Source organism: Zootermopsis nevadensis, unplaced genomic scaffold (assembly GCF_977971745.1).
Source record: "Zootermopsis nevadensis isolate Lab colony 2312 unplaced genomic scaffold, Znev_1.0 Znev_ptg000009l, whole genome shotgun sequence".
NCBI lineage: Eukaryota > Metazoa > Arthropoda > Insecta > Blattodea > Termopsidae > Zootermopsis > Zootermopsis nevadensis.
The window spans coordinates 2,770,745-2,798,314 of NW_028259141.1; the positions used below are offsets into that span (position 1 = coordinate 2,770,745).

The 27,570-nt window shown below is 37.0% G+C and overlaps 4 protein-coding genes across 4 annotated transcripts; all 4 read left to right on the forward strand.

Moving 5' to 3' along the window:
• The first annotated feature begins 14 nt into the window (after positions 1 to 14).
• On the forward strand, positions 15 to 2,504 carry LOC147874330 (fizzy-related protein homolog). The gene is made up of 4 exons (XM_087345578.1): positions 15 to 596; positions 897 to 1,069; positions 1,577 to 1,794; positions 2,107 to 2,504. The coding sequence occupies exons 1-2, from the start codon at positions 321 to 323 to the stop codon at positions 954 to 956; spliced, it is 336 nt and encodes a 111-aa protein (XP_087201704.1). The 5' UTR covers positions 15 to 320; the 3' UTR covers positions 957 to 1,069; positions 1,577 to 1,794; positions 2,107 to 2,504.
• On the forward strand, positions 1,552 to 3,798 carry LOC147874331 (fizzy-related protein homolog). The gene is made up of 4 exons (XM_087345975.1): positions 1,552 to 1,740; positions 1,842 to 2,000; positions 3,443 to 3,634; positions 3,757 to 3,798. The coding sequence occupies exons 1-4, from the start codon at positions 1,552 to 1,554 to the stop codon at positions 3,796 to 3,798; spliced, it is 582 nt and encodes a 193-aa protein (XP_087202101.1).
• A 25-nt stretch (positions 3,799 to 3,823) lies between these two features.
• On the forward strand, positions 3,824 to 10,254 carry LOC147874332 (fizzy-related protein homolog). The gene is made up of 7 exons (XM_087345530.1): positions 3,824 to 3,963; positions 4,818 to 4,850; positions 7,085 to 7,150; positions 7,600 to 7,836; positions 8,141 to 8,359; positions 9,796 to 10,020; positions 10,105 to 10,254. Exons 1-7 carry the CDS (start codon positions 3,937 to 3,939, stop codon positions 10,252 to 10,254), a joined length of 957 nt encoding a protein of 318 aa, XP_087201656.1. The 5' UTR covers positions 3,824 to 3,936.
• A 4,818-nt stretch (positions 10,255 to 15,072) lies between these two features.
• LOC110834168 (cell division cycle protein 20 homolog) lies at positions 15,073 to 27,505 on the forward strand. Its single transcript, XM_087345481.1, is given in 14 exon segments — positions 15,073 to 15,288; positions 16,094 to 16,212; positions 18,277 to 18,380; positions 18,382 to 18,393; positions 20,469 to 20,615; positions 21,460 to 21,526; positions 21,529 to 21,573; positions 22,671 to 22,864; positions 23,774 to 23,953; positions 24,469 to 24,596; positions 24,971 to 25,118; positions 25,747 to 25,848; positions 27,112 to 27,136; positions 27,139 to 27,505. Coding segments are annotated over 14 exon segments (1,491 nt in total). The 5' UTR covers positions 15,073 to 15,217; the 3' UTR covers positions 27,288 to 27,505.
• The last annotated feature ends 65 nt before the right edge of the window (positions 27,506 to 27,570 follow it).

Below are 27,570 nucleotides of genomic sequence, written 5' to 3' on the forward strand. Positions count from 1 at the left end.
TATGACAGTACTTTATCAGATATGTAAATGAACCTTTATCCACAAAAATTGGTTTCATCTTAATTGACTACAATTGCACTGTACAAAAACAATAACAGATTATGAAATTGAGGACATCAGCAGTGCTGTATGTCCCGGTAATTAATTTACTTTTTCTTCTCTTTGGACCTGGAGTGAGTGTATCATGCCATCATTTAAAACTACTATTTGTGATGTACTTCCCATCAGGTCTTTTGCATGAAGTTGTCTATAAGCTTTATGAATTTCTCTTTATGTAAGCCAGTTGTAGAAATGTCACTGAAATTTGTGTCTGTTTTTAAATGTATGCGTCTGGCCCGAATGGATTAACTAAAAAAAGAAAAAAAGAGGCTCATAGAAATGGTGACGGAGGTCTTGACAGATTGGCTTACGCTTGTTTGCTGAAAAATGAACTTCTTGGCGCCAACATTGACAATCTTGGAGGCCAATGTGGTGAAAGAAGAGCGTTCATTCTGGGATCAAATATATTTTCCTTGTCACCACTTAGTGCACAAAGCCAGAAGTTGCTTAGTGCACCGAGAAAGTCAAGGAGGAAAATATCAAGAATACCCTTCAAGGTTAGTCATATTTTGTATTAGTTTTAATCTTGAAATATCCACAAATGAAGTATCTGTGCTCACTCCACATTCCGTCTCAGTGTCTGATTCTCCCCCGTCTCTGATGAAATCTGAATTGGCTGACGTGGCTGTTGTCACTCCATGATCAGCTGTTCTACCAACACAAGCCATGAGAGAATGATAGAGTGTTTATTATGAAATAGTTAATTTTCTTCTTCTTTATATTAATCATTGTGAGTTTCATGTTTTGTACTTTAATATTTGTCCATATTTATTGAAGTTTATGTCTTTTTCTTGAAGGTGTTGGATGCCCCTGAGCTTCAAGATGACTTCTACCTCATTCTTATTGATTGGTCTTAAGAGAATGTGTTAAGTGTGGGATTGGGAAGTTGCGTCTATCTTTGCTGTGGATGCTGTAATAAAGTATGTGCCTGGAAATGGCAACTCTGATATCAGTTGCATGGAATGAGCGCGTAAGTATTGGCCAGACTGTTTTTACTCAGATCGTTGAAAATTATTTCTGTTAAATATGAATTTGGTTATTTCTGTGTTTGTTGTTATTCTTTAAAGTATTTGTTATGCATAAATGCATTATTAATTGTATAGAATTATCACTATGCATTGACATGTCAGTTGTTTAATGTTTACCATAATTTTTGTAAACAATGCACTTATGCACAGTCAAGTTGGTTATAGGATGGGTTCCAGTTGCGAAGGCCTTGTTTATGTAGGCTGTTCCAGCCATGAAGACCTATGAGCCAAAATGTATTTGTCTGTATTTTGATATACCATGGTGTCATGATTATGTATAAATGAAAAATTATGGCCATATTCTGCAACTGCTGTAGATAGTAGATAAGGATATGCATATTCTGACCAGGAAATGTTACCGAACAGATAACGCATCATCACCTCTGATATAATTTAGGACTTGCTTTAATTAGTGGACACAATAATGACCTGGTGTTTTGCATTTGTAGGGATAGCTGTTGGCACACATCATGGCTACGTGCAAGTCTGGGACGTTGCTATAAGTTCAAAAGTTAATGAGCTGCAAGGCCATTTTGACGGAATTGGAGTACTTGGTTGGAACGGTGATGTTCTGTCGTCAGAAAGTGGTGATGTAATTATCTTACAATGTGATGTGAGTACTCCTAGTCTTGTGACAGAGAGAAGGTTGGTTGGCCATCAACACGTGGTTAGTAGAAAATCATTTAAATGTTATTAATTTTCTTATTATTGCAGAATAGTGTCATTGTGTTTTTGGATTATGACACCATGTGGACTCACATAGATACCAGAGCGTTCGAAATACATACAGTCTCAATCTTCAGCTCTGAAGTTAAAGACAATTCATCTCCATATCATATCATGACCCAGAAGAACAGCATCAACATCACCACTGTGAGAACATCACATCAAATATTGCTATTAATGTTGAGAGCTGAAAAATATGTTTCAAAAATTATTGCCACCCATTTCAATTACTATAAATATCTTTTGTTTAAAGGGTTGCGGCTTGAAGTGGTCTCCAGACAAGCAGAGCCTGGCCTCCGGTGGCAATGAAGGTCACCTGAATGTTTGGAATCGGCATTCGCTCTCACCTGTGCAGACTTACCCAGTGTCCTACATGAGCGACTGAATGCGAGCGGTCCGAGTTGCGTGGGTGAAGCGAAAATATCAAACTGGCTGTTTGTGTGGCGCTGTCCTAGGTTACAGCGAAGCGGTCAGGAGAGGGAAGCGGCCGAAGTCCGAGATCAAATATTTTGATATTTTCGCAGTGGAAGATAAGAATCATTGTGTTTATCATATATAACTGATACAAGTTCATGGTTTCTCCAATATGGTGCTCATATTCTTTGGATGTCATTGATTTCACTGTTCTGCGCAGCATTTATAATTTTCAAAGTAAATTTCTTCACATTTCTCATCTTTGCCTCAGCCATTCTCTTTGTTTATTTTAATATTCTATGCAGCAGGATGTATCAAACTGATCATTTGGACACAATTCTTAATATACAGAAATACATTTTTTTGCACCTATTGCCTGGTCCCCGCACCATCGTGGACTCTTGGCTAGTGGTGGAGGCGTAGCAGATCAGCATATTCGTTTCTGGAACACGCTCACAGGACTACCAATGCAGTGTGTAAACACTGGATCTCAAGTCTGTAATCTTGCCTGGTCTAAACATTCCTCTGAACCTGGGGAAAATTAAGTATACCAGGCCCCCAACTGTGGTTCAGAGCACACATTAAACTGTAGGGCCCCTCTTAATAATCACCCTTTTGGTTGGGGTAATGGAATCTGCCCTGTGGTTGCCCCCACCTGAACAGGAGATTGTAGACTTACCCAGAGTTGGCAGAGGCCTGGAGAGATCATCCCTGGAGACATTGTAAACCAGAAACATTTAAATGATGTAGAACTGAATTTTCCTTTTTCTGCTATACCTTTGGCAAATTGGGTGTACCAGTACAAGTTTTCTAGGAATGTTTGAGTCCGTACAGAGCACCTGATTAGTTTTCTTTGTCCTACCATACACTTACAACTCTAGAATGACTGAATAGATTTTTATGACTTTGGCATGGTAATTATGCTGTTTTGATTTTACTCCATAATTGTACTCTGCAATCTGTAATACCAACATGACATGCATGGTACAAGTTGTGAGGTAGCTGGATTACAATCTACAGTGATGCCAATGTGCATTAAGTGATGATGTCAACACCTGTTGTGCTGTCATTGGCTGTTAATTGAGAATGGCTGACAAATTATCATGGAGGTTATTTCAGATTATTGCTTTTAATTCCAATTCTAATGGAAGTTTGATTGTTTGTTGTAGGTTTAGCTCCCTTGGCTACCCAAAGAACATAATAAGAGTGTGGAAGTATCCCAGCTTGGACAGGAGGCAGAACTCCCTGGCCATCCGTATAGTGTGCCCTACCTGGCCATGTCACCTGATGGAGAAGTGATCGTAACTGGCACTGGTGATGAGACTCTTCAGTTCTGGAAAGTATTCGGCAAAGCTCATTCAAAGAAGGTAAGATGTTTAAGTCATCCATTTGAGGGGAGGGGGGATTTCTTGTAATGTTAACACTTTTTAAGGTTACATTTGTAGACATTTATAAAAATGTTTGATGTGATATTCATATCTTGTTTCAGGAGAAGCAATCAGTCCTAGACCTCTTCGCCACCATCTGGTGAAGAATCTGATTGTTTTGTTATATTTGATTGTTATGTTCAAATTACTTTTGTTATATTTGTTTTTGAAATTAATTGTTTTTTCTAATTGTTCATCTGCAAAACCGAAAAAACCGGGGTCCACTCTCAACGCTTTTACTAATGTGTGGAGTAAAACAATATAGCCAGGTAAGAAATGGTTCCTTTGCTGAATTATGTAAACAAAATACACCTACAGTTCATTACTTTTAGCTTTAACATTGGCAAAATGCAGTTTCAACTATTGGCACCCATGCATTCTTGTGTAATTTAGATATATGCATAGATGGCAGGTGTAGGTGGCAATGTTCCTAATCGATATGGGGCTTGGTGATACTCTTTTGTCTTTAACAGCTGTCTGTGTTCTGCATTTGAATTTTTGTAGGTTGATACGGAGTGCCTTTCATCTTCTTTTACTGAAAACTGAAATATTCAAGGTTCGTAGACACACTGGATATATAAATTAATTTGTGGAAAACTTTAGACTAATTGATGTAATTATGTAAGTAGGTTTGTGTTTAAATGCTTTCCTACATTGACTATTTGTGTGTCATTCTCTTGGTTCTCTTAATGTTCCATCTTTTAATTCAGATTTGCTGTAAAGGAACTCTTTAAAGTTGGGTTTAATTTTAATGGTACTGTAGTTTCTTCTTTACTTTAGTGAAATTTGTTATATTCTGATACCTGTGTTTCAATACTCCTTAGTACCAAGTAGAACACCATACAGAAAGGGGTGAGCTGTGTCTTGTGACAAAACCTTTCACAACAGCAGAAATTTAATTTTTCCTACATTATATAATAATAATAATAATAATAGTACTGGTTTTAACTTCCAAATATTTCTATTATTTCAGTAGTTGTAACTTTTATTCATTGTTATTCTCCTTTCCCACGTTTATAGGATAATTTGTCCCTTTGAGCCTGAACTAATTTGTGTGTATTTGTTAGTTAAGAAGGTGGTTGATGTTAAATTGCTTTACTAATTATAAATCCTTCTTTTATAGGTTATTCCTGCCAACTTTAGGTCTACTAGAATGGTAAGTGGAGTTAATTTCTGATTTTGTAAACTTATTGATGACTATGGTAGCATGATGAATAATTGAATTGGATGGCTGGGAACAAATCCCAGTGGACATATTTTTCAGTTTTGTGTTATCAACGTGTCAAAACACCTCTAGAGCCAAACCAAGTCTTTTGCCCAAAGGATGTAAGGAGATGGCTCATTTCTGAGTTCACGTGCCATGTAGTCTGGTTGAAGTTTACTGACATTTCAGAGTTACTAGCTTCCTCCAATCATGATGGCTATAAGTCACACTGATGATGAAGACAGCAAGTACATCTGAAATGCTGGTAAACTTCCATCGGACCACACAGTTTCACAACCCAGAAAACAGACGTCTTAACATCCGCTGTCATGGGTACCTCAAGTCCTACCTAAAGGAAGAATGGTTGCAAATGTGACCACTTGCGTTGTTTACGTGGAGCTCATCATTTACTTTCAAGTTGAATATTATGGTTGATCCTTGTGGAGAGACTTGCACTTTGTTCCTTAGGCAGGCAGAATTCAGAGCAATCAGAATATGTAACCCAGAAATCTGCCCACTTGAGAAGTGTATCTTCAGGCCGTGAGCTTACCATGATAGGATCAGTGTAATTTGTTATTTATCCAGCGAAACCCTCTGATGGGCACGATCTGTTTCACACGGAATGTCAGAGGTGTGAGGAGTGAGCTGGGCCAAATAAAGACACCTGATTCATTTTCTTTACATTAAGGAGAAAAATAAAACTTCAGTGATTGTAATATATACCTGCTGAAAATTAGTGTGACTGTTGGTTTCCACCTGCTCAAGTGTTATTAAATTATAACCTGTCGCTGAATGTAACATTTCTTTACTTAATGTCGCTGTTAAGTGGTTACCACTGTGTTTGGGAAGTTGTGAGTTCAAATCTTGAAGTTTTTCATGGTTGTGTTCAGTCCCTCTGGGCGAATGTGGGGATAGTATTTGAAGTAAACTGTGACCACTTCCTTCCATGTCCCTCCCACTTTAGAAACCATTGTAGCATTTGATGCTGCATAGTTAGAGCTATCGAAAGTGTCTTCAAGTAAACTGGAAATAAATAATGAATATTTCTGTGTGTGTGAAGACTTCCCCTCCATATGTTTATTATTGCAGGTGACCGTTTGAAGATGGCACTTTTAGACAATATTAATTTCGTGCACTTCTGTTACTTTCTGCCATGATGACATTCAGTCCCACATGATGTTGGTTGGTGGTCATTAGGATTCTTGGGTAAGATGAAATGTTGGACTTCGTAAGCATGGCAGAGTGGCATGTGCATGTACACGTGTGGTTGTTTAAGGGAGAGGAAAGTATAAAATTGGAGGAGTTAGCATTTTACAATTATAGATGCACAGAAAAGTGCTTTGAGTTTCCCGTTTTATATTATATCCGTGATTTGTGTGATTTCTCGTTACTTATTCATAGGTGAGGCTGCACTTTTTTTTTTGCATATATGCTGATGAAGCAACCATCTAACTAACTAACTTACTTACTTGATGGCTTAGGGAACACTATTCATCACCATATCAACCCAAGTCTCCCCCGTCCCTGCCGTTGGCTATGAAAATCCAATCGTCTTCATCTCCTGTGTCCCATGGATCCTGCCTGATGGTATCCTTCCATCTTCGTATGACCATCACAAACAATTTCTGCATGTCAACTTTGAAGTCTGCAGCAGCACTGAATGGGTTCATTCACAACCCAAGTGTAAATTTGCTTTGTCATTCTGATATCTTTGTTCTTTATTGCACTGCTTAGTGGTGATGAAGGCATTTTGACTGTAGTCGTGTGTGTCTCTGGTGTATGAACTGAGGACGCTTCTAGATTTTACTTGCATTCTGCTTTCTAATACATGAAGTGTGCAGTTGAGTATAAAAAATTTTCTCTGATTTAAAAGTGTGTTACATATTTACATACTGGTGACATTTGAGGTTCTCATGGCAGCAGGTAAGGAAATTAGTGTCCTCTGGAGGTTGCACCATATAGTCTGTTTGAAGTTTGACAACATTTCAGACGCACATTCGGCCTTCTTTGCTCTGATGATGAAGGCAGCAAGCACCTCTGAAACGTCTGTGGACTTCCGCGATGCTACTTGGCACAGTGCCCCAGAAGACAGTTATCTTCATATTGTATATTGTTCTCTCAGTTAGTTGAGAAAATGTGGTTAAAGGAATTGTGAGATTTTACTGGCATCTTTTCCTTACTTTCAGACAGGCAGTCGGTTTATTCGGCCACGCTATGGCAACAGATGGCGGATGAAGTTTGAGATGAACACAGTAAGTGTTTTCATTGAGTTATGATTGTTGTGACATTTTAAAAGTAGTGGATAGATGAAGTGAGTATGCTGTGCTGAGGATGAGATCAATTTATGTTCATGACAGTACTTTATCAGATATGTAAATGAACCTTTATCCACAAAAATTGTTTTCTTCTTAATTGACTACCATTGCACTGTACAAAAATGTTATCAGATTATCAACTTGAGGACATAAGCAGTGCTGTATGTCCCTGTAATTAATTTACTTTTTTTCTGTTTGGACATGGAGTGAGTGTTTCATACCGTCATTTAAAACTGCTATTTGTGATGTACTTGTATAGCTCACTTCCCATCAGGTCTTTTGCATGAAGTTGTCAACTCCTCATTGTCTATAAGCTTTATGAATTTCTCTTTATGTAAGCAAGTTGTAGAAATGTCAATGAAATTTATGTCTGTTTTTAAATATAGGAGTCTGGCCAGAATGGATTTACTACTAAAGAGGCTCGTGAAAATGGTGACGGCGGGAGTGGGAGATTGGCATACACATGTCTGCTGAAAAACGAACTTCTTGGCGCCAACATTCAAGATCTTAGAGACCAATGTGATGAGAGAAGAGCGTCCATTCCAGAATCAAATATCTTTTCCTTGTCACCACTTAGTGCACCGAGAAGGTCAAGGAGGAAAATATCACCAATACCCTACAAGGTTAGTCATATTTTGTATTAGTTTTAATCTTGAAAAATCCACAAATGAAGTGTCTGTGCCACTCCACATACCGTCTCAGTGTCTGATTCTCCCCTGGTCTCTGATGAAATCTGATTTGGCTGACATGGCTGTTGTGACTTTGTGATCAGCTGTTCTGCCAACACAAGCCATGAGACAGTGACAGAGTGTTTATTATGAAATAGTTATAATGTTCTTCTTCTTTATATTAAGCATTGAGAGTTTCATGTGCTGTACTTTGTTATTTGTACTGATTTATTGATTGTTTTTGTATTTTCTTTTGAAGATGTTGGATGCCTCTGATCTCCAAGATGACTTCTATCTCAATCTTATTGACTGGTCTTCAGAGAATGTGTTAAGCGTGGGATTAGGAACTTGCGTATATCTTTTTTGTGCAAGCACAAATCAGGCTGGAAGGCTGTGTGATTTATCTGGAGATGACACCTCTTTAACTTCAGTTGCATGGAATGAACACATGAGTATTGACCAGACTATTTTTACTGAGGTCGTTGAAAAATATTTCTATTAAATTTGAATTTGGTTGTAAGATTTGAGGTTTTCACAGCGGTGAGTATGAAGATTTCCGTTTTCTGGGTTGTTGCGCTTTGTAGTATTCATTTGCCCTGTTAATGGAGGCAGCACGTCCTCAGAAACGTTGGTAAACATTGACCATACTATACAGCGCAACAACCCAGAAGCTAGAAATCTTGTATTTGGTTATGGCTGTGTTTGTTGTTAATCTTAAAGTATGTGTTGTGCATAAATACATTATTAATTGTATAGGAAAATTATCATGTAGTGCGTAATGTTGATGCAGCCTATGGTCACCCGCCACTAGAATACTATTTGACGTAATTGTTGGTTTACAATTAACACATTTGTTTATTGGAGAGCAGGTCCTGATATTAGGTGGCCAATATTTCTTGAGCTTTGCATAGCCTCTTCCCGTTTAACACTCTACTACTGTGCTTTTTTATACCATGTTATTGAAGGATGTGTTCAACTGTAGCTGACATATGACTTGTAGAATTTGCGTTTGAAGTTATAGCAAAAGAAGGTCCCTTTCTGATAGAGCGACACCAGATCAGGAAGGGCTATTATCTGTCGGACTTGACTTTTCATTGCCTGTCATAATGTAACTTTCCTCAGGCTTGTCTCATGCCCTGTAAGTCTGTGGACTTGTGTTCTGAATTCTGAAAGTTGCCAAGGTCCCCATTTTGGCATCTTGTTGTTGCTGCAATTCTGCTTCTACTCATCTTCCGTGTACCCATCTCAAATCAGTGTCAACTGCTAGCCCCATTTCTGTGGGTGCTTTCTGCTTTTCATTTTATGTTTTGTGTCCATGACAAAGGAAACACCTTGTTATTTCTGAAGTTCACTGTTGTGTGCATTAGAAGAATTCTGAAGAATTTGGATTTCTTGTTGCAAACTTCCTGGAGGAAGGTGGAGAATAATTGTGTCCTCCGCCTGCCAAGTGAGGGAGACCAAGCCCAAAATTTTAGTGGTTTGTCTTATAGAGATTTTTGTCCTGAGGTAGCCATATTTATTTCAGGATACATGCATTTGTCTGTATAACTTTGGCTTGTGGGTGAGAGCCATGTCAGTTGTTTAGTATTAACAATAATTTTTGGAAACATTGCAGTACACACATTCAAGGTGGGTATGAGATGGGGCTAGTTATGAGGGCGTTATTTATATAGCCTACTCCATCCATGAAGACTTGCAAAGAAAAATGTATTTGTGTGTATTCGGATGTCATCATTTTATATAAATGAAATATTATTGCCATATTCTTCAGCGGCTGTAGATAATAGGTAAGAATTTGCATATTCTGACCAGGAAATGTTACCGAACAGATAACACATCAAATCACCTCTGACATAATTTAGGACTGACTCTTATTATTGGACACATTTATGACCTGGTGTATTGTATTTGTAGGGAAATTTGGTAGCAATTGGCACACATCATGGCTACGTGCAGGTCTGGGATGTTGCTATAAATTCCCAAGTTAATGAGCTGCTGACCCATCCAGACAGAGTTGGATCGCTTGCTTGGAATGGTGATGTTGTGTCGTCAGGAAGTCGGGATGGACTTATCTTACAATGTGATGTGAGAACTCCTAGTCTTGTGCCAGAGAGAAGGTTGCTTGGCCATCGACAAGAGGTAAGTAGGAAATCATTTAAGTGTTATTACTGCAAAACAGATGTAATGTTTTTCTGGATTGTTAAACCATGTGGACTGACATAGATACCAGAGTTTTGGAGACACATACATACAGTCTCCATCTTCAGCTCTGAAGATAAAGACAGTTCAACTCCGCATCGCATCACGACCCAGAAGAACAGCATCAACATCTTCACCACGGTCAGAACCTCACATCAAATATTGTTATTATAGTTAGAGCTGAAAAATATGTTTTAAAATTATTATCATCAATTTCAACTACTATAAATATCCATTGTTTGCGGCTTGAAGTGTTCTCCAGACAAGCAGAGCCTGGCATCTGGTGGCAATGACAATCGCCTCAATATTTGGAATCTCCATTTGGACTCACCTGTGCAGACTTACACTCAGCGTTTGGCAGCAGTGAAAGGTAGGAATCATTGTGTTTATCATCTGCATTTGTGATGGATTAAAATAAGATTCTATGAAGTGAGTAAATATTGTTATTATATTGTCACGTGTTTGTGCAGTCTTTGATGCAGGAAAAATCATGCACTTAAAACCATAAGTGCTGGAAGAATCGGTTCCAATCATTGCCTGTAAATCACATTTATTTATGACACCATTTTTGTGGATATATTCCAAATGTGAAATGAAAAGAATGTTATGCTTTGGTTCATGTTTCCAAAAAGATATTGATCGTGGAATGGGTTGATTGGAAACAATAGGAGCAAATTTTGTGGAATGCCATCATACCATGCCTTGAGCATTAATTGAAATACTCCAGATCATCTCCACACACACACACACACACACACACACAACTCCCCCCCCCCCCCCCCAAAAAAAAAAATTATGAAAATGCATTTCGTTTCCCTGTACTGTGTATAGTATTTGCTGCTTCACATGATTCATAATTGAGTGCTGGAACGGAAAATTGAGAAGAGCTGATACAAGTTCATGGTTTCTCCAACATGGTGCTCATATTCTTTGGATGTCACTGATTTCACTGTTCCGTGCAGCATTTACAATTTGCAAAGTAAATTTCTTCACATTTCTCATCTTTGCCTTCTCTGTTCTCATTGTTTATGTTAATATTTTATGCAGTATCTTTTACCATAGTGATCATGTGCACACAATGTAGCAATATACTCAAATAAATTTTGTTCTACACGTATTGAGTGGTCCCCACAACATCATGGACTCTTGGCTAGTGGTGGAGGCGCGGCTGATAGATGTATTCGTTTCTGGAACACACTCACAGGACAACCAAAGCAGTGTGTAGACACTGGATCTCAAGTCTGTAATCTCGTCTGGTCTAAACATTCCTCTGAACTGGTAAGTTCCTTGCATGTCGATGTGATCTGCAATTTGTACTTGGAACGATATTGTTATTGTTGGTCATCGCGCTTGTGGTGTAGAAATCCAGCCATATATTCTCCCATTTCCACTTCCTCTCTTCAAACAGTCGCGACGAGTTTTCCGTAGATGGCAGTAGTAGTCTGTAACACAGGTCTTCCATCTGGAACGTTTCCTTCGCTACCTTGTAAGCCAGTCTTGATGGCGCGTATTTTGAAATTCCAAGAGTAATTTTCACGAATCGTGCCTTGACGTTTTCCAGTGATTTTACGTCTTTCAGACTTAGGTTGGGCCATGCGACTTCGATTCCATAGGTTAGCAGTAGGACAATTTTAGCTTTGAATAGTCTTACAGCGGTTTCAAGGCTAAATTGTTTTAGATTTTCTATTTTGAGCATCCCTTTGGTAGCTACGATGGCTCTCTCCTTAATGTGGATCCGTAGGACTTCGTTGTGGTCTGCAGTGTTACTCCAAGGTACTTAAATGCATTAGTAACTTTTAATAGTTCCTGTTTGAAGTAGACTGTGTCTTCCACAGTCTTCCTTCCGCCCCTCCTGAATACCATCTGTACTGTCTTTCCTTGGTTGATTTGTAACCTGCTTTGTTCCGCCCAGGTTATTAGTCGGTTGAATGTTTCCTGCAAATCACTTTTATTCGTCGAGCCTAGGTCCATATCGTCAGCACAGGTATATAGCGACGTTGCGGGTAGACATACTTTCGTGATGTCGGCCGTGGCAATATTGAATAAGAGTGGGCTTAGTGGATCCCCTTGTAATACCCCTTTGGTTTATACGATTTCTTTTGATGTCGTTACGGTGTCGTCGATTCTGATCAGGTTGTGGGTCAGGATGTTGTGGATTAGGATGGATGTGCTTTTATCCAGTCCTATCTTTTCCAGCGAGTATCTGCCTATTCACACTGTCGAAGGATTTTGTTTAGTCAATGAAAATTGTGTAGTACTTGGGGTTGGAAGAGCCTCCTTGATATCGTTTAGCAGGTTTTCTATTGCTCGTAGGCAGGAGCAGCCTCTTCTAAACTCAACTGCTGTTGAGGGATATGTGGATCAGCTATTTTCTTGATTCTTTTCGTTAGTATGGTTGTCAGCATTTTGAATGAGCTATTTTCTAGGGCTATCCCCCTGTACGAGTTGGAGTCGTCAGTGGCACCCTTGCCTTTGTATAGCATTTTGATATTTGACACACTCCAGGGATCTGGCAGCTCACCAAGTTTCAGGCACTGGTTGAAGAGGCCTTCCCAAGTTTCTATGAGTAGAGGGCAGGAGACTATGATGTGCTCATTGAAGATGCTATCTGGACCAGCTGCCTTATTTCTTTTGAGACCTGCTACTGTTTCAGTAATCTCTTTTGTGGAGATTGGTCTGTATGTCCTTGTTATTGATGGTGGCAGTGTAGGATAGGCTCGATTTTCTCCAGTCGGGTTCAGAATGTCTGTAAAGTGTGTTTACCAAGTCTCCATCTGGATGGTGGGCGGTATTGGTACTTTCCTTTCTGTCAGCGCGACAAAAGGGTCAGTGACGGTTGCTGCTGCTAGTTTCAGTTCTTCATTTTCCATATAAGTGTTCTTTTTATCCTTAAGAAGGATTTTGTACTGGTTCCTTGCCATCGAGTATGTTGCTAAGTCTTGGGAGAGTCCTGACAGTTTTGTTTGGTGTAAGGCTTGTAGAGTAATCCATCTTTTTCTGTAACAGTGCGCATCGAACCATGGCATTACTTGTCTTTTCTTGACAGGGATTATTGCGGATTGGAGTAGCTGTTGTATCTGTTGAGTTGCTTTTGTAACACTGCTCTGTATGGCTAGTTGACTCCATTTCCTCTCTTGCATCTTTTAGGATTTGCAAATCAAGCTTTTTCGATACTTTTGTGGCTCTTTTCTGATGGACTGACATTGCATTAGTCTGCATGTCGAAGGTGGCGATGACTGGGACGTGTTCTCTGAGTGGTGCTAGGCTAGACAAGTAATCCACTGTTTCTTGTCTTACATGCATGTTGTTTCCTCTGCAGAATATGATGTCTATCATGCTGCTTCAATTGGGTGCAAGATATGTTTTTTGCTCTGCATTGCTTATTAGCCTAAAGCCTTCTTCTTCGAGAGCTTCGACTAGCAGTTTCCTCCTTTGCGTGGCCTTATCTATTCGGCAGTTGAAATCTCCTGCTATTATTACTGGATCTTCAGGATGTATTAGTGATGTTGCGCTCATTATTGTTGCTATTATTGTTTCTATGTCTGTATGGAGTTTGAAATACATGACTAGGATGTTTACAGTGTCTGTTTTAACTAAGGTGTAGTTATCATCGCTGTGTCTGAGGGTCACCTGGCCTAACTTAGCAAGATATCCCCCCATAGGATCTTCCCTCGTTTCTCTGTTGTGCTAGAGTGTGTGCTGAGTATTTCCCTGGGAGCTCTATTGGATCTGTAGTCATTGTCTCTGTCAGTATGTAATAGTTTTGTATCTGCAATAATGATGACCATCAAGGCTGGTGAAATATTGAAAGTTGCAAGGAATGTATTTTGACAATATGTGTACTCCAAAATGGAGTCTGGAATACACTACCCACTCTTTGTAATTTTATAAATTAATTAAATCTGCTATACCTAGATACATATTGGTGGCATTAAAAATTCAAACCCAATAAAAATGGAATTCAAGTTCTCATCTATAAGCAGTAGATATCAACCATTGTTTTGCTGTGATATTTTACAATTTTTCCTTCACTGTTAAGTACTAATCTTTGTATCACATGGCATCTGCTTCATATATGACAGGTATCTGACTTGAATCCTTCCCTAGTACTGGTTATTATTTTTATTTTTTCATAACATCTTCAGTTGATGCAGCAGTGAAGCTGATTTTGAAGTATTGTGTCTAACAATACTAGTTTTAGTTAGTTTAGATGTTAGAAACAGAAGGAATTCAAAGATACTATTTAAGATGTAATAAGTTCAATCAGAATGTGACAAATTACCCATTTACGTACATACATCTGCAAATGTGAATATAGCACCAAAATCTTGGTAATGATGTTATAGGGTGATATATATTGTTTAATTACGACTTGCCTGTTTAGTATGGGGTATTGTGCATATTTTTAGATATTTCTCATACATCAAATACATACTCTTGTAAACATTAGTGAAATTTTATCTTCATGTTGCTTCTGTTGTCAGAGTAATAAAACAACCAAATTCTTGCATTTTAGTAAAATAATCATTGTATAACAATATTTCATAATGTGTAGGTATGTTTATTAGCTACTGCGTCCCGCTGAATTTAACTTGTATTTGCAGTGGTCATCTGGGATAATTTTATTGTTTCAGCTGTACACTGGCCCAGTGCCCACAGTATCGATTTTCCGTAGGTTCATAGGTAGCAAAAAAGTATTAAGTGATTTATATTTTGCTAAAGCGCCTACATGGCACTAGAGGAAGAGCTTTACTCCTTTTTTAAGCGCTGTATAAATTATTTTTGCGCTGAACGCTGTATAACCTGCAACAAGCAAATAGGCAAAGGCTGTAATACACATGTATTACGGTATTATGTGATCTCTGGTCATACCCTCCAAACACGTAAGATACCTGCACTGGTAACGCCGTTTACATCTTATATGTTGGGCACATTGTAGACCGGGAAAAACATAAAACATCAGATTTGAAATTCGGTCTGTGTGAGGTACATGTTTTGAGCATATTGTGTGTAATTTGAAATCTGCGGATCGAAATATAGTGTAGTCAAGTATTCTCATTATTTTTCAATTGTATCTATACATCCTTCTACCGAATTGCAGTTTGTTTTCGCGAATGAATTAAAGAATTGTGTTAGAATGGACGATGCAATAAGCAAAAGTCTGATTCCGCTGTGGCAGAAGGAGTGTCCTGAGGTCTCCGATTTAGGGTTTGCTCTTTGTGGTATTTAAGATAGTTTAAACGAATCTGTGTAGTTGAAGGTTTCAGAAATTTCACATTTAAACGGTTTCTTATGAAGACATCCTGAATTTAATAATTGCTCAACAGTTGTCATAGGAAATTGTGGTTATATTAAGCCAAGCAAAAGTAATAAATTATTGTAAATCTTTAATGTGAAGTGAAAAGTGAGGATCAATATATCATGTTGATTTAAAGTTTTTTAAACATCTTAGGAATTTTTGAAGCAAGCTTTCCTGCTGACACAGTTAACAGGAACAAGCTAATGGAAATTTTACCCAGTCAACTTATTATAGCAATTTATAACATTTATGAAAAAAATCAACCTCATTGCAATAAAAATGGAATCTGATCTCAGAATGGAACCTATGAGATGGCTGGTAATTTTATGTGGTGTTCAGTTAAACATAGAATATGGTGTGAGTGTACAGTAACATTGTTTGCAGTGCTGATAGAAGTTTTGTTTAATTGTATTTGTGACAGGGCTGAAAGCAATGATTCTTGTGGTCTGTGGAGATGATTCAATATGTTAAATTGGAGTATGTTTCATAGCTTAAATGGAACTTTTAAAAAATGTGTGCTCCTTCTTTCAGTTCAATGCAGAATGAAGATATTGTAAGCTTTATTTCATATTGCATGAATCCTTTGTTTCAACAATTGTGACTATAGTGCAAAGCTGATTTAATTTTTCATAATTTTTTTCTTGTAATTCTTAAGAGGGTAAGTAATTTCAGTTTATGTAACTTTGATAATGACACTTATTTTCTTTTAATTAGCAAGACGAGCCTGAATGTATCAAAGAAAACAGCTTCTACTTCATTTAATGCAAGCTTATCGAAGACTCCAAATCAGTTCAATGTGACAGGGAAATGCATTGCAACACAAGAAACAACTGGTAAAATATATATACATATATATGTTCATAACTTGTAACAAATATGTTTCATTAGGACCAGAAACCTATTTACTTCTCTGTCCAAATCTGCTATTTCCTTGGCAATAGTAATCTTTTCTTCATTCTCTGTGTTACTGAGAGGAGGGCATTAGTTTTGTATAATGTGAAATTGGGGTTTTCAGAAGATTCTAATTGATATCAAAATAATCTCTTTATGCACTACCTTCTAGTCAAGTTAACATACTCTTACAAGGACATCTGGTCAGTTGATACCCACCAGTTTTGGCTCCTGTTTTTCAATATTGCTCTGGCCCCTCCTGTGACTTCTTGGCCAACATATTTGTTGATACTTTACAATTTATTTGAAAAACACAGTTTTATTTTCCTCTTGCTTTACTGTTATTTCAGAAGGCATCCCTGCATTGCCTGCCATATCTCAGTTTGTAGCAGTTGTTTGGCTATGGTGCAGGCAACTCAGGTTTGATTCTCCATCAGGCTTTTACAATCATCAGGTCTACAGTGGCTTTGGGGACTCAAATTTAATTTATTTTCTTATGTGTTTGCAAATTTTCTTTCTCTGTTCTTTCATTAAAATTCAAGAATGAGAGGTGTACACTTGGTTTCTCAGTGTGAAAGGTCGAAAATACACCAGTATTTTATAACAGAGAAGCTTTATATGATGCACTGTGAGGATAGTATCAAGCATGTTACACTAGGATGACTTGGTTGTCGATGGTGATTATTTTAAATGCAACAGAAACACAAACATCAAACAAATGCTTGCCTGCTTGCTGTGTTTGCATTTTCAGATTGTTACTTCAAACTTCACATAATGCTATTGATTTGGCAGCATACTATGCAGACCTTGTAATTATGGAAACAGGTGCTTGTGATTGGTTTTGTATGAGTGTGTTCCTTTTTTTAGTCTTCCTTATTAGATAGTTCATAAATAACTGCAATGAGAACCTGACAATCCTGCAACATTGCAATGTAGTTTTTAACTTGTTTATAAACATACTCATTGTGGTGTACATTTTAGCAGTATTATTTCATTGAACAGGTAGACATAATTTTCTTCACCTAAGTACTTGTCATTATTAGTCTGTTGTCAGCAGGAATCAAGAATTTGCAGAAATTTACGCATCTCCTCATATGTATTTGTTTTTTTTTAAGAACAATTGTGTTTTTGTGTTTTTCAGCTTTCCTCATTTTATTATAGTTACAGAGAGTTTACAAATTTCTGTGATAAATGCTTTAATTTATTTTACAGATGCAAGAATTAAATACACTGCTTTTGCAGAAGAATATGAAAGCTAGCAGTTAGATTGATAATCAGATACTCTGAAAAAGTGTTACTATGTAATAATTGAATTATGGACGTAACACATTGAGGAGTGAACTGCACTCTCGTTCACAAATGTGAATGAAGAAAGAAAATAAATAAATACAAAGGGATAAAAATAAATGACAATTTATGACTTCCAGAACATTTATAGACGTGATGATTTGAAGGATATTTCGTGGGGAATTTGACCCTGGTCACCTGTACTATAGGTAAGCACACTTCCAGCTGAGCTATTGCAGACAGCACAAGTGTACATCCTTTTGTGAGACTTATCAGGTAAAAGTAAAGCTCATGGAAAATAACATTTTGTATTAGAGAGACTAAGTGGATGGCTGACACAATATTTTGGTGATAAAGTCAGAGGGGGGTCCATTGCCATCATGGAATATCTTGGGCAAAACTATGAGGTAAGGTCTGTGCTAACAAGGGATGTCCTGCACGTAGTGGCCAAAGGGTTAATAGTGGTATGACAAATATGCTGTTGATTGGTGTGTGTTATTTACAAATTGGCAAGCCAGTTTATTGGCTGTGGGTTTTTGTGTGGCCGATAAAAGGCGATTCCTGTAAGATTCATAATAGACGACAAATTAAAATAAATATTAAATGTGTCAGTGAAATGTATACTTGATGTCTTTTCATATTTTATTTATTTGGGAGTCTGTAGTTTATGTGTACATTATTGTTAAATAGTATTTTAACCATTTTCTGTATTTTAACAGGTGCTTGTTCATATTCAACAACACCATCATCAGGCAAAAGATCCAAGACTCCGATCGGTGGTGATCGATTTATTCCTGTTAGAAGTGCACCCAATTTTGAACTTTGCACATTATAAGGTAATAAATATGTTGGTGTTAGTGAAACATGCAGGTTGTAATGGTTCTGGACCTTGAGAGATTACATCATGATATGTGAAATGTTTGAGAACTGTGTTGAGTCACTAAACACGTGATGTTTCCTGGTACAGTAAAACCTCTCTAACTTGGACACTTGCGGTTCCACGATAATGTGTCCAGGATAGAGGGAAAGGAGAAAATTATCCTTTCAAATTGTGGTGTAATTACAATGTGGTAATTGTAAAGTATTATGGAGCCCTTCCCAAAAAGGAAATTATTGATAAGAAAAATCAAAAGGGTAAATTAGATTTTTACAAATTTTGTTTTCACTAAATTAAGCTTGCATGGATAAGCTAAAATTGAAGGACACCAATACTTTACGTTTACGGACAGTGTAACCTATTTACTTACATAATCTAACTACTGTAGGCTTGATTGAATTAAGAATAATTTTTAATGCCAATAATAATAAACTTTTGAAACCCACTCTCATGGTTGCACAAATGTTCAGAATGTATTTTTTTTAATTGTACTTACGGCAGTAGCTCAGCATATGATGTCACTTATTTCTTGTAAAAAAGTCCATCACAAGACACTGCTGTTTTGCTTTTATCTTGCAATTTGCCATCCCCTTTCAAATTTTCGTCACAATCCGAATAAAGTTTCAACCATTCCTTGTTGATTATGAGCGAAAGCATACCATTCCAATTTCTGTTAACACTGTTTAACTCAGTTGCAAGCACAGTACTGATATAGTTAACCTTTGCTTGCATATGAACGTACAAATTCGTTAGGCATTTAAATTACCCTATCAGAGGATGTCGGTGCACTGTACGGGCGGCTGTAAGGTTAATTTCTGCAGCTCATAACTTTGTAATTAATAACGATAGCGCAATGAGGTTTGTACTATTCTGTTGTGGAAAGTTTTCTGTGTGTGGAGATCCGGCAACCCTGTTGAATACCCCTTCATGGACTACCTGGGAGTCTAAAAATAAATGCCTCCCCTCAGTGGAGAACCTTTCAAGCACATAGCTGATCAAACCAACAGATATGCTCAGCAGGAAATTCCTAAAAGAGCCCATCCTCTCACATTTCAATCTAGGATTAGGAAGTGGCAAGATGTCACAGTAGACGAAATTTACGTTGACTTATTAGTGTAGTGAGTGTGAGGTAGGTTTGTGTATGTATGGCTGTTTCAAGGACTACCACACAAAACTCAAATTCTGATCCACTTGCTCCAATTGGTCACACACAGAGTGCTCATCTTAAACGGTAAGATTACAAGACCATCTTTTAAGAGGATTTCAGTGAAAAATTCATAATTATATTTCATATAGTTCAAAAGTTATGGAAAAAACAGTATTTTACAGCAAAATTTAAATGGACATTTAAAAGAAACTACTGCCATCACAGCAAAACAGCGGTATATGTGGGGTATTTAAAAATTCTGAGGCAAAGGGTTAAAACTCTAGTAAAGGGTTCAACAAAAGAATAGCTATATACTTTCACTGCATTCCAATGATGTGCTCAATGTCTCACACCTTCAACCATAAGGTAATCCTCAGGTAGAAGGCATTCATAAGTCATAAATTCAAAACAACAAAATACTAACTGTAAACGTTTCCCATAAAAGCATTGAAGCTAAGTGCATGAACCTGTCCAACTTACAACAAAAGGGGTGACCAAGTTCCAGGATAAAGGGGTGTCCAAGATATAGGGTATTGCGGCAATGTAAAATTATAGGATGTCCGCCGGTTCCAATTAAAAGTGTCCAACTAGAGGGGTTCTACTGTATTTCTGTAGTATATAGGCACTGTTTAAAATGTTGTCTTGTATGTGGTACAAGCAATTTTGAGGAATGTGCCATGATGCATTGCTTTGAGAAGTGGGTAACTACCTACGAAAGTTACGTTCATTATTCATGTCAGTGTGTGTCAGAATAACAAAGAAAAATTGGGTTCAAGCTTGGGGGGGGAAATCAAAATTTGCCTGTGGAGAGTTAACTGTTATTTTATATTTATAATGTAATTTTAACTAAATTGAATTTATATGAAGTTGATGTGATTTCTTGTCAGGTGACCCAGGAACAACAACCAGATGATGAATTGATAAGCCCTTCACAGAAAGGATATCAGCGCTTCATGTCAGAGTATCTGTTTGGCGGAGATGTTAGAAATATGAGGCTTCTGTCATACAAGAACAAAGCACCAGGAAGGCCTGATGTAAGTTTTCTAGTTTTCTGTTTCACTGTAGTACAACAGGTAATTCGTAGGTGATTGCCTCACCACAACGATTGTTACTCTTACTGCTTGCCAACTAAGAGAATTAGTGATATGATGTGGAAGATCAGCACATACAGTAAAACCCAAAGTAGCATGTTGGACACTGCAAATAACACATAACATTTTCTTATTTGTGTCAGGAATCTCATATGTGTGTGTTGTTTACAGATTCTTCAATTCTGGATCATTTTCAGGTGATTTGTTGCTTGTTTTATTGGGCTAGATTGCTCGTGTATTTAGTTTTATCAGTGTTTATTTTTAGATCAGTTTTTTGTTAGCCAGAGAATTTCTGCATTCATTAACAGGAATTTAGCACTTACAAGTTAAAATTAAACAAGTTAATCTAATAATGTCTTTAAATTGAAATATTTTAGAGCTGCATTTAGAGCGTAACCAAAAGTAAAATGTGGCTTCTATCTAAAAAGTTTGGTTCACCCTGTAATATAAATGTTCAACTACTGTGTTTTAAAAGTAGCTGTTATTTGAACAATGTGTTCTGAAAATTAATGGGCATCTTGTAAATCACTCGAGAAATTCTGCTATAACTACAAGTTATAATCTGATTTTAAAACTGTTTCTAAATATTTTATTAAATGTAGTTTTTCCATGAAATCAATTTGTCTTGATATTCTGTCAACATGTGTGACAGAAATAAAAATTATTTATGCTATCTATTTTTTGTAATCAATTTGTTAAGCTTATAAATAGTTCTAAAGTTGAGTTCTGTTTGTCACTTTTTTCATGGCATTATACTATAAACTCATTTATGTATATTCAATTGCAGGGATTCCTGGATCCTCTGAATGTCACGTATTCTACGGCACGACCTTCAGGAAAGATTTTGACTCGATATATCCAGACATAATTCTTGATGCTCCTGACATTGTGGATGACTATTGTAAGTTGGTATTTATGTATCTTGTAAGAAATCAAATTTGAATGTTTTATCAGCAGATGTTTGTAACGATTAAGCTTCCGAAAGGGTCAATGGACAAGGTCGAAAAGCCCAACAATCAAAACTTAAAATTTAGGTGTAGAGTGGGACACAGGCCTCTTTCATGACACCTAATGCTTGTAATTGGTTCATAAATATGATGGAAGCGAGACCAGCGCCTTATCTAAGAATGAACATTATTTTATTCTGAGTAATAGCAGTGGTACAGATGAAATGTGCGATTTTGGTTTTTGGGAATAAGTCGTATCGAATGTTGAAGGTGTTCCAGCCTTTCGGCAGTGTTTTCCTGAAAGGTGACATTATACACTGCAGTTATGATGCTTATTCTAATCCATTGATATTAAGTTATAATTCAAGGCCTTTTATTTCTGGTTGGAGAGAATATTTTGGAAGTCAGGTGTTTGTATTGACTTTTCTTTGTGTGTCAATTAAGGGCATTTACAGAAGATTGAAGGAGTTTCATTATTTCATGCAACTTATTTGAAGAAAACCCTTGGTGCCACTTATGGTGGTTTTAGTGGATATATTTATTTATAATATTACCATAACAAATCAGCACTTCAGTACAGTTTATTTCCAGGAACCCTAGCCAATAATCTGGTGATTTTCTCCACATAATGAACATTTATGCAATGCAGTTTTCAATATATTGTATGCACAAACCCTGTGTAAATGACTTAATGCACAATGGACGCCACTCAAGCAATGTGTTGAATCTGGTTCACCTTACATGTTTTTGCAGTCAGAGTATATGTACATATTGTTCTGTTACGTTGTAAAAGGTCTTTTACCTCATATATATCTCCATTGTTTTTATTTTTCTCTGTATGTGTGTGTTCCTACAGAGAATGTCCTTCAGTGGACATAATTAGTTCTATCTGAATCTGAGATAACCCGTTAAAGTTTGAGGCTTTTCTGAAAAAGGTAATGTATTTTTACAGCTGCACAGTTTTTGGTTATGCATAATACACTGTGCCTCTTTAAAAAATTTATTCAAATTTGAGTCATAGATTTTGTTGTATTAGTCCTTGTTATTTCAGATCTGAACCTGGTTGATTGAAGTCCAAACAACATTCTGGCAGTTGCTCTTAACACCAGTGTGTATCTGTGGAATGCTGGTACTGGTGCTACTCAGAAGTTGCTCAGTCTGGAAAGGAGTGATTTTGTATGTTCTGTGAGTTGGATGCAAGAAGGAGATTGTCTTGCTGTGGAAACAAGTATGGGAGTTATTCAGGTTTGTTTTATATATATATATATATATATACTTATCCACTGACAGAATTAGCGGCATGTAAATTGCCTGCTCTTGAAAGATGTTACCTTCAAGTTAAGTGGGAAGTGTAGATGAAACACCTGTATTCTTTGATATGACTACCAACGTGACAATATTGACGTTAAACATTCAAAATGAGTGGTGGCTATGGGCTAACTTAGAATAACAGTAGGTGTTTGGAGAAACTGACACCCTTTGTTTTTCTAAAAAGAGGAAATCACTGGTACCTGAGAGAAAATTAATTTAGAAGTTTTGATGCAGCTTGCAAATTATATCTTATTGAAATTCAGGTGTGACTTAGGTATGCACATAGCTTATATTCATATGAATATGGTGGTGTTATTGGTAGAAGGAACTATCAGATGGCAAAATGTATTTTAAATAACGTGGTTGAAGAGCAGAGCACGGTTCAAAGTGACAATTACGAAATGTCATGTAGCATCTCCTCAGTGAACACAGTCACAGTGTGAAGAAAACATTTGCTAGTAGTTTGTATGGATATTTATTCTGGAAAGTACTTTTCTTTTTCTTAACTATTTATGTGAACAGTATTACTGTAGTAAACAATAAGTTGCACTTCGTGGGCTGTGTGAGATCAGAAGTAATTAGAAAACGACGACAGCACAAAGATGATGGGATTTGAGCCTGGTTTGTGGTTTGAAAATAATAAATAATAATGATAGTGGTAGTAATAGTAGTACAGGAATTGCAAATGTTTAGTGCCTTATGCATTCCGTTATCTGCTTTCCCATTTTAAAAAAAAAAAGTTCTGCTCTCATTTCATGACATTTGAATGAATATTTTTGGGTTCTCATTGTTTTGTTATTTTAGAATATTCAAAATGATTAATGAATTGTTTTGCTTTCAAAGTTGTGGGATTGCAGCAACATGAAGCGAGTACGTATCATGGGCGGTCACTCAGCACGTGTCAGCTATCTGTCGTGGAATTCCTACATTCTGAGCAGTGGTTCTGCTAGTGGTCAGATCATTCACGATGATGTTTGACTTAGGGATCACAGTGTGGCTGGGTTTTCTTCTCATACACAAGAGGTGAGGAACCGTGCATAGAGAACTCCTAGAGGATGGAGACAATAGTTTGCTAACTATGCAGAATCCATTGGCATGTTCACAGACAGATTCATTCCCACAACACTAAATGAAGGTATACTACCCATCATTTAATCACTTCTGCTGACAAACTACAAACATTATGTAGGCCAGTTTTAACAGTACCCTGGTCTGCTATCCCTCCCCACCACACCAAAGGTCATGCCATAACTTATGCTGTTAACTGCAGGGACCTAAGTTTCTGTACAGTGTAGTGATATATTCATGGCAGGAAAAGATTATAGTTTTGGGAAGGAACACTGGCGCTACGAATGTTTCAGATAAGTGTTACTAAAATGCTATGTCACGTTGACAAATGTCCATTTTCCCCCTCCCATCCCTCTTTAACCTCTGGGTTTCGATTAAAATATTCATATGCATGCAGTCTCTTGAGAAACCTCCAACGGTCATAACGTCATTTATATTAGATGTGTTATTGATAACTTCACTGTTTTCAGGTTTGTGGACTAAAGTGGTCTCCAGATGGCAGATACCTAGCTGGTGGTGGAAATGACAATATGCTGTACATTTGGCCAGTTGTTGCAGGACGAGCTTACTCACAACGCCAGCCTTTATACTCTCTCAGGTAAGTCGATACTTGATGATGTAGTTTCGTATTTGTGAGATGAGTGGACGTTGTACTCTATAATATAAATTCCATGAAAATAGTAAAATGCGATTGTAGACATATATTGTATCTTGAAACTGTTCTAGTATTGCTAACTTGAATATATTTTAGTCGAACATTCTTGGACTGTCAGTCACATCAGTTGATTAAAAATCACCAGTGTTTCAGGGACCATCTCCATCATTGCTCTAGACACACAAATGATTTTCACAAGGGAATAACAAACACGTTATCAGTTTAGTAGAATTGCACTGCAAAAATTGTGACATTCCATTCCAATATAGAGATGATTATTTTCCTGCTGTGTCATAATTTCCAGTGTTTGTTTGTAGTGCACATCAAGCAGCTGTGAAGGCATTGGCATGGTGCCCATGGCAGCCTAGCAGATTGGCAAGCGGTGGTGGAACAGGTGACAGATGCTTTCGCTTTTGGAATTGCAATACTGGTTGTTGTTTCAACACCATCGACACTAAGTCTCAGGTAAGGCCTGGATATTTACTGTATTTAAGACCCCTTGACTGCCATGACTATTGAAAATACAAACTGCTTAGGCTGATGCACTGTTAAATTTGGTTGGTACAGTAGCACATCTATAGTTATTAAGTGGATAATTATTGTTTTATTTAAAAATCTAGGCAGCCATGTTAGTGTTGTGTCAAAAACCAGCATTTCAGAGACACTGATAATGGAGACGGATCTAGTATCTGAAACATTGATTTTTCACTCCACATTAACATGTCTGGTCCTTTGAGAAGATTTTATAACAAGTAAGTAACGTGACTTGTGTTTGTCAATTTACAAACATCTCAAATGTTTGGACTGTTGCCTAACTACTGTATGATTATCTTGTTGAAGCTTGTAATAAAATGGCCATTACCTTCATATTCAACTACTGTCTTCTGTTTGTTAGACATTATTACCACTAAGGGAAGGTTTATGAATGAAAAGTCTCGATATGTGTGTTAAACATTTTTTCATCTTCTTAGTTCATAATTGTCTTGAATTTTTAAATCTGTCAGTCATTTGTCTCCTTGGACTGGGTTATTAATGGATTTTGTTACCTCCTTGAATCCACTGAAATATTTACACTGTAAAAAATTTCTTACAGTTATGTGGTCTTCAGTGGTCAGCTACATACAGAGAACTCATCTCAGGTCATGGTTATGCAAATAATCAACTAATTATCTGGAAATATCCATCAATGACAAAGGTAAATGATCATAATTTTAGTGAGATAAAATGTTAATAGAGAAGCGATTGAAAATGAATTGGTTATTTCTGAAAGGTTTGTATTGGGAGATGTCTACGAAAGTTCACTAAGGATATTTTCATGTATTTTAAAATTATACATATATAATTGTTTAGTTGGAAGATAGATTTATTTCACACTTATTTTTGAGCATCCTGTGGCTGAGATTTAATTCTTGTAGAAAAGGCTTGTGTTACCAGCCACTTTTGTATATTATTTTCTTCCTGTCTGACTTAGTGTTTAGCACCACAAACATGATGTTTCTGATGCCCAGTCAGGCACCCATTAACAAATATTTTGTAAACGAAAGTCTTCCGCCACTCTCTATTTGCTTCATCATAAATCATGAGTCAGTATATGTATTTATGCCGCAGTACATGGCACCAACATGAGAACCTGAAATCTCAGAAAATGTTTTTCCAATACTGCCACGGCAAACTTTGTAACTTATGTTTATTTTGATATTGTTCCCATCACCTTTACTCTGCCGTGCTTGAGGGAATGAAAGAAGAAAATGGGGTGGTTTTCCTGGCCTCTCAATTTGGTCTCAAACCACACCTCCTATGCTTCTTCCTCTTGACCTTCCTTCTCTCTCTGTTTTGTTTCTTAACCTGTCATTCCCATCTTTATCACAGCCTCCATTGTGAACATTTTCCTTTCACTTTCATGTTGAAAGCCTTCTTTGGGATTTGTCTATTATTCATTCTTAATAAACCATTGCCCATACCATCTCATTCTGTTCTTTGTTAGATTCTCTCTCATTTTTTAATTTTTTACCTATCTCTTTTAGTATTTCAGTCTTTGCTTCTTAAAAATCACTTCTCTGCTGCCATTAATCTAGTAGTTCAGGATTTTACTATTTAACATAAGAATTATGATCCTTAAATTTGGACTGAAACTCTTTTATTTTGATCATTGCACTGGGTGAATATTTTAAATTTGTCCAGGGACCACAGACGTTAATAACTTCTGTGGTCCCCGTACAAATTTATAAAGTATTTCCATAAAATATTTTTCATCTAAATGTCAGACTGTATCTTGTCGTCCAAACAAAACACTAACACAATACGAATACCAGTACCACCTTCTGCGGGCAGAGTCAGTTTGTATTTCTACTGCAAGAGTTTATTGCCAAACCCAAAGCTGGAGAACTGGTCCTTGCACAATTTTATCAGTAAAATTAGAGCATTAAGTTAATTAAATCAAGTCTTGAATTAATTTCAGGTTGCCGAATTAACTGGTATTGCAACTGGCTCTCTCCAGATGGAAGCACAGTGTTGTCTGCTGGTGCAGATGAAAGTTTAAGATTGTGGAAATGTTTTGCTCCTGATCCTGCCAAGAAGAAGAAAGAGATAAGAGACTCTAAGGCTGCTCCGAGCATGTTTAAGGGAATTCGATGACGAAGTTTGGTCACACAAATTATGACATATCTATTGCAATCCTGATGTTGAGTGAACAAATAATTTGTTATTGTGAACTGTCTAGTAACTTACATAAATGTTCAAGATGCGTACTTATGTGGAGTGTTATGCAGGACTGCTTGTGATTTTGGTGATATGTACATTTATTTATTTTATTTATACAATTTTATTAATTTGTTAAATGGTTTAAATTATTACGACAGTATTTTTTTATTTATGGCGTTCAGTTTTCACCCACCTGTTCACAGTGGTCACTTTTATG

Bases quoted from the DNA above. Each gene is read 5' to 3' on its own strand.
- LOC147874330 (XM_087345578.1), top strand. From the start codon at position 321: ATGTATGCGTCTGGCCCGAATGGATTAACTAAAAAAAGAAAAAAAGAG. The intron at 597-896 runs GTTAGTCATATT...TTTTTCTTGAAG, and splicing joins TATCAAGAATACCCTTCAAG to GTGTTGGATGCCCCTGAGCT.
- LOC147874331 (XM_087345975.1), top strand. From the start codon at position 1,552: ATGACCTGGTGTTTTGCATTTGTAGGGATAGCTGTTGGCACACATCAT. The intron at 1,741-1,841 runs GTGAGTACTCCT...TTATTATTGCAG, and splicing joins TAATTATCTTACAATGTGAT to AATAGTGTCATTGTGTTTTT. The intron at 2,001-3,442 runs GTGAGAACATCA...TTGTAGGTTTAG, and splicing joins ACAGCATCAACATCACCACT to CTCCCTTGGCTACCCAAAGA.
- LOC147874332 (XM_087345530.1), top strand. From the start codon at position 3,937: ATGTGTGGAGTAAAACAATATAGCCAG. The intron at 4,851-7,084 runs GTAAGTGGAGTT...CCTTACTTTCAG, and splicing joins ACTTTAGGTCTACTAGAATG to ACAGGCAGTCGGTTTATTCG. The intron at 10,021-10,104 runs GTAAGTAGGAAA...GGACTGACATAG, and splicing joins TGCTTGGCCATCGACAAGAG to ATACCAGAGTTTTGGAGACA.